Raw genomic sequence first — 10,520 nt, 5'->3', positions numbered from 1 at the left:
CCTTCCTCGCGGCGGGGACGGGGCGGGGCGAGGTGCCAGAAGCTCCGCCCACCAGCGGGGCCGACCCACGGGGGTGTCACCCCACGGCGGGGGAGACACGGGTGGGCGCGGTGGCAGCTCTGCTGAGCGGAGCGAACCCGGCCCCTTCTGCTGGCCGCTGCGGAGATTCAGGGCAGGCGGTGCCCCGCTGGCCGCGGAGGGCAGCCAGGGGCAGGGCACCCGCTGCCGGCCGGGGGAGGGAGGCGCCGGCCTGAGGCGCCAACACCGACCGGCCGCTTTGCCGCCGGCTGGGCTCCTGTGGGGCGGTGGGACGTGGCAGCCCACGGCTGCGCCAGGCCCGTCTCCCCACCCGAAGGGACGCCGAGCAGCGGGCTGGGGATGCCTTTCAGGCCGCGCAGTTACGAGGTGTCGAGGAATGGGGCCAGGAGGGAAGTGAAAGTTCAGAGAGGGCATTTCCTGACGCCTGGCAGTGTGAGATCGAATCCTTCGCGTCGTGGTCACGTCCCCGCTTGATCTTCATGGCGTCTGTGTCTTTCTTTTTTCCCTCTTAAAACCACGCCTAACCTTTGCCACTTGCAACTCTCTATATTTGGAATAATAAATGCAAGTGGGATTAGCTGGGAGTTTAACAAAGCACGGAGCCCTTGCTGGTTGAAAATCAGGAACCTTTATTCATCGCTGCTCATTTCACTAGGAAAGCGAATCTACGTTTGGTTGTGCCGAGTCACGGGATTAGTCCCGCAGTGCCTTTGATTGTTTGGCTTTTCGTCTTGCCGTCAGTCATCCTGGCTTGAAATTTGTCTCCTTGTCTACAGCATTGCAAAGAGAAAAAACCATTAAGCTTTCACGGGGAAATGAACTGAGGGAGCAGATTATCATATCTGATCTGAGGCCCTTTTTTTTTTTTTTTTTTTTATAGCTTCTGGTATTGCTGCCAATTAATGCAGAGCTGAGATCAGGACTTCCCTGCTCTTCCTTTCTGTATCTGCTGCTTAGAAAATGATCTTTCCTAAAGTGATGAGATTGCTGAGTTTGGAGGATTTTGTGGTTATTTTGTTCTGTGTTGGTAGGTTGTGGGGCAAGGTTAGTTGTTGGTTGTTTTTTAAAGACAGAAGTTAATGGGAAATCCTTTAGAAATAAATTATACAAAGCCAAATTCTGCTCTTGTTTACACCTTGGCAACTCCGCTCACTTCCACACAAGGTTAAAAACCAAGGCAGTTTGGTCATAGCTCTTTAAACTTTCTTCTTTGCATATGTTTATCAATAGGCTTGAAACATGCCTCTGCTTAGCTGTAAATTACTGATCCCTGAGCCTTGGGAGAAACACACAGGGAAGAAGATAATTCCTACTGGAAAAACTCAGAGCCACCCCCCCAGCCTCAGAACTTCTCCTTCAGGGAAGATGAAAAGTGTAAAAAGAAAATGGGAAAATTATTCCATGTTGTTCCTCCTTAGATAGCCGCTGATGTGCATGTGCATGTGTGGGGAGAAGGGTACATGGCACTCCACAGGTACAAGGGCGACTTCTCAGTTGGGAGAGGCTGGCAGTTTCATTAAACAGAATATAGATGGAGGTGGCCAGAGAGGAGAGGCAGTGCACGAGGAAGAAGGGCTGGTGGCAGGGTTCCGCTCAGTTCCCTATTTTATTCTTCCATGTATAAAAGTGTGAATGTGGCGATTTTATGTTCAGTTTGTAGAGGGAACTAAAGTCTTTCAAGTGAAGCGGAAAGGTGGAGCATATTGAATTAAAGCAGTTTCTTGGCCAAGAGTATATTTAGAAATAGCACAGGTTTCCAGAAGGTGCTACAGGGCATATTCATGACAAATAGGCTTAGCTGGCAGCCGGCCATCCATTTTCTTTTCTCTTCTCTCCAGAGGTTTTCATAAACAGGAGCCCTGAAGCTGGGAGTAATCCGACATCACTCTGATTTCTGAATTTCTTTTGAATTTATTTGTGGTGAGTTCAGATGTTGATGTTCACTGGCAACAGATGAATTCCTTTATGGGGTTTACGACTTTTCTTTGAACTAACATATATGTATTGAGAAACTTACCTGACCATTTTTGTCCCAGTAATTTTTCATATATTTAGGTAGAAGGATTGGGGAAAAAAAAGCTTTGCCCATGCTAGTTCTGGTTCTCAGTTCTACCAGGTAAATAGAGGAACCAGTACATAAAAGTTCCATTAAATTATTTTAAAGTTGCTGACCCTCTTAAAATCCAGAAATACTGGATTTGGTAACAGGCTGGGTTTAATTCATGTCTCAGGCTGGCTTGCCTTAGCCTTACAATGAGGTACTCGGCTGATGAGCTTGCAGGCTTCTTCGCTTTGGCCCTTGCCTACAGCCTGCCCATCAGCCGGCGTGCTCCGACGGTGCCTGGGACTCCCTGCTGCCCTCCTGCCCAGCCTCTGCCCACAACTGCCTGTAATCCAGGATTTTTGGGTATGCTCATTTGTTACTGGGTTTCCTTATCCCAATCATCCTTCAATCCAACTCTCCCCTGAGCATCAGGGAAACACCATAGGAGCCAACTTTTCCATTTAATGTTTCACCACAAATTCTTTGCTGTGTTGACTTAAAGGTTTTTCAGTATGCTACTCCATGACTTTCCCAAGCAATATAGCCTTTCCTCCTCAGAAACCAATAAATGGCTTGTTTTGCTTTTACTGTGCCAGGCTGGATGTAGCAAAGCAAAGGCCAACAGTCTTTGTGGGTTTTTTTCCAAATGTTCTGTCAGTAGCTCTGTAATCACCGTTTCTATTCAGTTCTGCTTCATCCCAGATCAGCAAGCTTTAAAATACACGGGTTTTTGTTGACAGAACATTAAAATGCGGTCCTCTGCACTTTCAGATGGATGTAAAGGCACACTTGACGCTGAAATTAAAGGGAGCTGGAAAGACCTAAGCCCCTTATATTTGCCTGATTTTTTGTCTGTTGACAAGCATACTCTTTTTTTTTTTTTTTTATTTCTTTTATTTGTAATGCTCTTTCCACATCAGTTGCACAACACATGGTTCTGGCCTCAAGCAGCTTTTCTACCTACCAAACATCAGTTGACTGTGTTTGTGCATCAGCCTCTGCTGCGATGCCCGGGTTGTTGGTCTTGCCTGCTGGGACAAGTCTAAGCAAACTCTACCAAAACACCCCAAAGAGGCAGAAAGTGCCCCACACCCGTTGTTACACCACACAGTGGCTGCACTGAGCTTTCAACCCTCCCGTGGGATGGATAGTTCAGGCTGGAAGGGACCAGCTGGTCCAACCTTCAGCTCAATGCAGGGCCAACATCAAAGTCAGACCAGGATGCTCAATGCTTTTCCCAGTCAGGCTTCGTCCTCCAAGGATGGAGATCCTACCATGTGTCTGGGCACCTGCTTTAGTGCTGAACCACTCTCCATTTGAACAATTTTTTTCCTGTGTCAGAATTTTTTAGTCAAAATTTTCCTTGCTGCTCCTTGTGATCATTGTCTCTGATCTTTTGCTGTGCACCTCTGTCGAGAGCCTGGCTCCATCTTCCCTGTGACTCCCCATCAGGTACCTGAAGACAGCAGTTAAACCTCCCCACCCCCTTAGCCTCCTCCTCTCTAGGTTGAACAAACCTTCAATGTCTCTTTGTACACCAAGCCGCTGAGAGAAAAACTTGAATTGTTGACAGAGACACGAGTCTTGCCGGTTCTGCTGAAATAGGTGCATGCCAAGCTAGTTGCAAGGGAAGGATTGTGTGCCAGGCTACCTCTTGGCAAGTCAACACACATTTACTTGCCATGGTTACTGCTCAACTGTATAAGCACATTTGGTGTTGGCAAAAAGCCTTTCCTGAGCCATGTTAAAAAGTGTAGCACACACAGAGCCTAAGAAATGGCAGTATCATTCTGTTGGGGAAAAAACATTATTCCAATACTCAGACAAGTCCCCTGATTCTGATACTCTTATCCAACCCCACCCCTCAGGAAATCGGGCACCGTATACCATTTTATCACAACTGCCTCGGGCTTGTAGGAAGGCTTTAGTCTAGTTCTCATGGATGTTCCTGTCTTTACTAAACAAAACTACACCTAGGCTAGGATTACTTTCAGTTGTCAGCCTGAAAAGCCATTTTCTATACAAAACAGCAAACTGTCACTTTTTTTTTTCAGCATTGTGTGGCACGGCCGCTCTTTAAGTGTAAAACTGCACAGTCAGTGAGTTACTGAGTGGCAGGAGAGACTGGACTTTCCTCCCTCAGTAAGTAGACTGCATGCCCACACAGACCTAGAGAGCAGAGATCCCCCCATATCTCTCCCCTCCTACAGGGGACCTCCTTGTGTTTCAGCGCTAAGAGATCGTTGGTATCTATCTCAGAGGAAAGAATCAGTATAAAGGGATAATTTGTGGGTTTGCATTCATGAAAGGTGGGGTTTTTTTCTGTGTGCCATAAGCAATTGTAAACTCTTCCATGGAGACTCTGGAAAATTTACTTGGTGTTTGTACTAAGCGGTTTCAAACAGAAACCCAGCAATATTGTGCATTATACAACCCTCTCCCACATGCCTTGCAAGGCCCTTAAAATTGCTAGAGTTCCACCAACCTGCACACCCCTCCCCCAGGAACCGTCTCATTTAAGCAGAAATGCTGGCCCAGAATGGGTGCTGGGGATGGAGGAGTCCATGTAACCACGCTGTCACCGCTGCTTCACGTGGCCAGGCCAAGGGTAAGGTGGGAGAAAGGGGTAGGGGGATCAACGGAGTCTTTTGCACTCATGGCAAATCCACATCTGTGGTGATGTTGTCAGTGCAATGCGGTGTTCACATTTTCAAACTACTGCCCTTCTGGTCGAGGAGACATGTTTTAACCAAGTTAGCAGTTCTGCCAGGAAATAACAAGGATACCATGCGTTTCAGCAGTGCTTTTCATCAGATCATTCCTACTTACTTTACAAACAGAATTAAGGAAGCCTCACAACATCCCTGTGAGGTAGGTGGAAATTCTTACACCCATTTTACAGGTGGAGAAAACAGGCACTGAGAGGTAAAGTGATTATCACAGCAAGTCAGAAGCAGAGCTGGAAATAAATCTAAGATTATTATCCTAGGTCCACTGCTCTAGACACTAGAGAACACCAACTCCCACATGCTATTGTAAGCTAAGACACTACCTTTCTCTTCTACTTTCACCTCCTTTGGTGATTTTGACACTTGCATCTTATGCTCCTTGCAGAGAGCCAGTTAGTAATTTACTTGCACGGGGAGCCAAGGGGGTACACACACCATTAAATGATCCAGGCACAGCTCTAATTGTCCAGTGACTTCCCCCTTCCCAAGAAGATATTTTTCCCTGTTCTTTACATTTATATCTATGTTTTGCTTAATTATTTTTTAAGTAGAACCATACACTGAATCCACAGCTCTGAGGCTGTTATGCAACTTCACTAGGAATTCCTTGAATAAATGATTAAATTTGTCTCATTGAGAGGGAATAAAACACATTTATACGCTATCACATCGAGAAATAGCAATAATCTTTTGCTCATCTGTAGGGCCTTCCATCCAAGGACCTCCCATTCCATTACTAACACAATATATCGAGCCTCACATCATTGTCTTTGTGAGGTAGAAAATTATTCCCAGTTGTACAAGAAGGAAGCACGACTTGCTGACAGGCCCACAGTGATTTCATTGCAGAGATGAGGCTGAATGCCAGAAGACCAGACCGTTAGTTCCCTGCCCAGTTTGCCGAGAAGCGCTGTCTTGATGCCATGGCTTGTACTTGGTGGCTACAGATTTGCTAGCCGTCTGGCAGGGTACTTGAAAACTGGCTTGAAAAAAAAAATCAACAAGGAGTTGACTGGATGCAGGAAGAAAATGCTGGCTTGTTTCGTTGTGCTGTCGTGACCCGGAGGAAGAAATGAGCTTTCTTGCAGCAGCTGTGAAAGAACTACAGTGTCCATTGAGTACTCTGCATGTAGTGCATTTTACTGAGGCACTCCAGTGAAAGAGAATGACATACTCAACAGCTGATGATTAAAGACTGGACCACCCGACAGCCATATTATGAATCATGTACCGCTGATGAATAAGCGCTCATCTTCATTAGTCCAATGATCTAATGAAGGTATGCATATCAGGTCAGGAACGGGGATGGTTATTAAAATACTTGGTATGTAAAAGGACTTGTCAAGCAATTAAAAGTAAACAAGGCTGGGGTTGATTAGTCCATTGGTATCTAGAAGGGTCAGATGCTCTGAAGAAGGTGGAAGATACTTCATACTGAACCGTTACAGAGATTTTTTTATTTTTTTTTACCTACAGGAAAGTGTGTTTCCAACGAGTTGGCTGGTTTATGCTTAGAACCATTAAAACTCTTTTATGTCTTTCTGTGAAGAAAGTAAAAAAAAATCCCATCTAGGTGTGGTGGTTTTGCTGTTGATCTAAATCTTTGCCCTTGCTTGAATTCTAGTAGAATATTGGGCACAGCGGACCCTTTTGCTGCCGAAAAACATTCTCTTTCCTCACTTGCCTTTCATTTGCCGTAACTGTTCTATTTCTGTATTAAGAGAGTGGCTAAACAGTAGCCTCCAGAGTCTCTCTCTCTGCATGTTCCTTCACATGTGTTGCTTTGCCATAGTCCTTCCCAAAACTGAGGAGGTACCTCCTGGTCTTCCTTCACGAGGAAAGACAGCCTTTGTCCAGGGAGCAAAGATTTTGACCTCAGGCTGCAAACCTTGGGAAAATACACAGGCCCAAGAGGAGCAAAAGGATTAACAGTATATTTAAAATAAAAAAAAAAAAGAAACGCAGCACCGCTATGGTGCTGAAGAATCCCAAAGCACCCTACAAACTTTCTACATATGTACAGCTTGCTTCACTCAGCAGTGAAATCTAGCCACCTTTGCGCTCCTATAGGGCAGCTGCGTAACGGGGCACGGGAGCTCCAGCAGACGGGTGAGCTCAGCGAGTGACAAAACTGACCGTACTGGTGGCTGCCTGGGCTGGGACCGGGGCTGCAGCACTGGAGGTGTGTGAGGCCAGGCCTAGCCAGAGCTCTCTCAGACCCCCATTTGACTTCAATGGGCTTGGAGTCAGCCCCGCTGCAATGGGAGACCGCAGGGGGTCTTTTCTAGCTAATGGCAGGATGAGTTTTATGCATTGTGCCAAAGACCTTTTTTTTTTTTTTTTTTCCTGACCTGGATTAGAGCCTGCCCTGGGAACAATGGGATGGGCTGCAGCCCGGCAGAAAGAATTTGCTGAGCTAGCAGGGTCTGAGGTTTGCAGAGCAGAGCAGATGAGAGTGCATACCTGCACTTTTTCTGGCATGAGGCTCAGTTTTGGGGGGACATAGCTGTTAACCTGAAGCTTTTGAACACATTGCTGCATTTTTCCAGCCAAAAGGTGCTGCTGTAGTCCTAAAATTAGAAATCCACAAACATTTAAATGTTTGCAAGCACATGCTTCTCTGCCTTTTGGAACAAAAAAATAATTTGCTGAGGCTCTGAGAGTTCTGTACAGACCTGTTGACACAAAAGGTCTAAATCATCTTTTGAAAGGCCTTGTTTTACTCGAGACTTTGGCATTTAATAAAGAAGTAGACCACTGGATGGCTTCCGTCTGTCAAATTAAAAACAAAGCATGTCAGAAGACTATTATCATATCAAACTTTTCAAACTTGAACAACCAGTTTTGTATTTAGAGGTTCAAATAGTCACATAGTTACCCAGACCCCTGGTTTAGGTTCACAGGTGCCTTCAGGACTCTATACCTGAGATTTGCTGAGTGCCTGTAAGCCTGGGAGCTCCAGGAACTGAGCACAGGTCAGGATCATGCCGCGAAGGTTTATATTTGGTTTCATGCTCTGGGGGCTGTAGCTGTTTCCTCCTTTCACAGAAGCCTTCCCACGCTTGCTTTGCTAAATCGAGTTTCAGATCTTTAAGTCACAAGACTACAAGTAAAAAATATCACTTGAATTTATTCTTTCCAGTGCTCTGAAATAGGCTCGGGGCTGGATGACCCTCTTGGGAACAAATAATCCATCTGTGGGTATCTGCTAAATCCTAGCAGAGAGCTACTGTTAACCTTGCCTACTGTCAATGTCACTTGAAGAGCAGAAATATTTTTGACAAAGGGAAAATATTTTTACCCAACTTGGATTTGAAATCACAGAGAAATTGGGGACACTTTGGCCTTTATTTTCTGAATAGAGAGGGGGAATAGTGGTTACTATTTTAGTGTGTTGATGCCAAGCACAGAAATCACTTTGTGAATTAAATAACTGCAATTCCATGCCAACAGTGAAGGGGAGATCAGCTCAGCATGTCAGAGGTGGAAACAGAAAAAGAAATACTATACAGTTGTTGATCAGTCTTCCCCCTTGCTGGCTGAAAAGACAGATCTTCCCCACGTTCCTAGAGAAATGTGGAACACAAAGCTTCCAGTAAATACGTTCACAGTGGTGAAATGTGGACTTCACTGCCACATTAGGTTTTAAAAGACATCAGTTATGTGTACAGTGTAGATATTACTGTAAGGAGTGAGCTGGCATGTGGAAACAGGGAAAATGTTCCTTTTCAAATGGACATACAGGGCAAATAAGGCACAGTTACCATGATAGTACCTTTCCAGTTGAGAATCTCAAGAGGAGATAATATTCAAATGGCCATTTTAGCACTTTGCTTAAAAATATCTTTTGATTCTTTCTCTATCTCTCCTTTTCTTTTCAACCTTTTCCTTTTCATGTGCTGCCCATATCCTGCACCTTCATACAGTCAAATCATCTGACCTGGCCCGGCTGCTGGCTTTACTTAGCCTGCTGAGGGGTCTCATATCAGCGTTGAGTTCAGCAGGTGCTGAAGGCCCTTCAACTTCATCGCTCACCACCTCCTCCTCTGCTTTCTTCACCCCTGGCTCTTCCTGAGGTCCTGGCTTCTCCTCTTCTTGTTCCTCCTCCTCTGCTCTTACCTTCTCCTCTTCCGGTTCCTTTGCTTGTGCATACGATGGCAACCTCTCATCGAATGCCCGGGAGAGATCTTCCAACGGTCCCATCCCAATCTTCTCCTCAAACTCATTGAAGGCTGATGGAAGGGGACTGGGCTCAACTCCTACTTCTGTGAGAGGGAAATAGTGGGACACTGGCTTCTCTTCTTCCAGCAGCTTGTAGCCTTTGGTCTTCGGAATGGAGGGGACTGCGATGGCATGGACGGGCTTTTCTGGGACCTCCCCCAGCGCTTCCTCTGCTGGTCTTCTCAGAGCCCTCCGGATCCTTTTCAAGATCAAGTGACTGATCTCCACCAGGTTGAGGAAGAGGGACACGGAAGCCACTACCAGCATGAACATAATAAAGATGGTCTTCTCCGTGGGCCTGGAGACAAAACAGTCCACAAGATTGGGACAGGGCCACCGCCCACAGCGGTAAAGGGGGAGAATTCGGAAGCCATACAGGAAGTACTGACCTACTATGAATCCCACCTCAAAGAGGGTTTTGAAAATTATGTGGAAGATGTAGGTTCTCAGGAGGGTACCCTCCAGGCGAAACTTCTTGGTCCCATCAGGGTTGTTGCCTTTGTTTTGATTTGGAGCCAGGGGCAGCTTCTCTTCATCCACCTCAGCTTGCTGACGCCTCTCAGCTTCCTCCCTCTCTCTCCTCTTCTCCTCCATGCGGACATGGTGCACTGCATGCCCAAAGTACATTAGCGAAGGCGTGGATACAAAAATGATCTGCAGGACCCAGAGCCGGATGTGGGAGATGGGGAAGGCCTCATCATAGCAGACATTCTCACAACCAGGTTGCTGAGTGTTGCACACAAAGTCTGACTGTTCGTCTCCCCACACTAGCTCGGCAGCCGTTCCCAGGATCAGGATGCGGAAAATGAAGAGCACTGTGAGCCAAACTCTCCCGATGACAGTGGATTGCTCGTTCACCTGCTCTAAAATGTTCCCCAAGAAACTCCAGTCACCCATCTCTTACTGTCTAAGGAAAGAAAAAAGAAAGAGAATGACCACAAATTATGCTAAATTTAAAAGATTTGAGGTTTTCCCACTGATGTCTTTTGTTGCTTTTAACCAGTAAATATTTCCCTAATATGCTTTGAGAGCAGAAAGAATGTTGCTCGCTTGCTTATTTGCCTGATCACAATGATTTATTAGCAGGAGAAGGGCTGGGAAGCCAGAGCAAACTGCTTGCTAAATTCCTTCTTCCCTGGCTGTAAATGGGCAATTACTTTTCAGCCGGGAAGTATATTTAACTCCTTTTCCAGGTAAGAATGCTTTGTAGGCTCAGCTGCATGAGCCTGTTTAGATTTTGTACACGTACAAACACTCGCCAGCAGTACTGTAGAACAGATTTATCAGCATGCGGCTGCAGTGGTTAGAAAAGAGAGTGAAGCTTTCAAGCACCCATGCTCTTCTGCAGCAGAACCACACATGGGTCAAACACATCTCGAACTGGTGCCCGTCTTGCACCTACACAAACCTGAATTCTCTCTAGGTTGCATATAATAATTCTACATTAGAAATCACTCTTTTAGGAAAGAATAGCAATTACAACACCA

General features: G+C 46.0%; 1 protein-coding gene across 5 annotated transcripts in view; it reads right to left on the bottom strand.

Annotated features, from left to right (window-relative positions):
* Window positions 1–652: 652 nt before the first annotated feature.
* The window catches only part of GJA8 (gap junction protein alpha 8), a 46,633-nt gene continuing 36,765 nt past the window's right edge, over window positions 653–10,520 (bottom strand). For 3 of the 5 annotated variants that reach the window (XM_075769163.1, XM_075769166.1, XM_075769180.1), the window contains one exon: window positions 653–9,940. In XM_075769163.1, the coding sequence (XP_075625278.1) occupies window positions 8,731–9,930 (1,200 nt within the window). In that variant the 5' untranslated portion in view covers window positions 9,931–9,940 and the 3' untranslated portion in view covers window positions 653–8,730. The remainder of the gene's footprint in view (window positions 9,941–10,520) is intronic. The other 2 variants (XM_075769173.1, XM_075769191.1) reach the window with 1 other exon arrangement.

The sequence above is a fragment of the Balearica regulorum genome, chromosome 1 (assembly GCF_011004875.1).
Source record: "Balearica regulorum gibbericeps isolate bBalReg1 chromosome 1, bBalReg1.pri, whole genome shotgun sequence".
Taxonomy (NCBI): domain Eukaryota; kingdom Metazoa; phylum Chordata; class Aves; order Gruiformes; family Gruidae; genus Balearica; species Balearica regulorum.
Note: the sequence above shows the minus strand (reverse complement) of the source record. Positions and strands in the feature narration are given on the sequence as shown.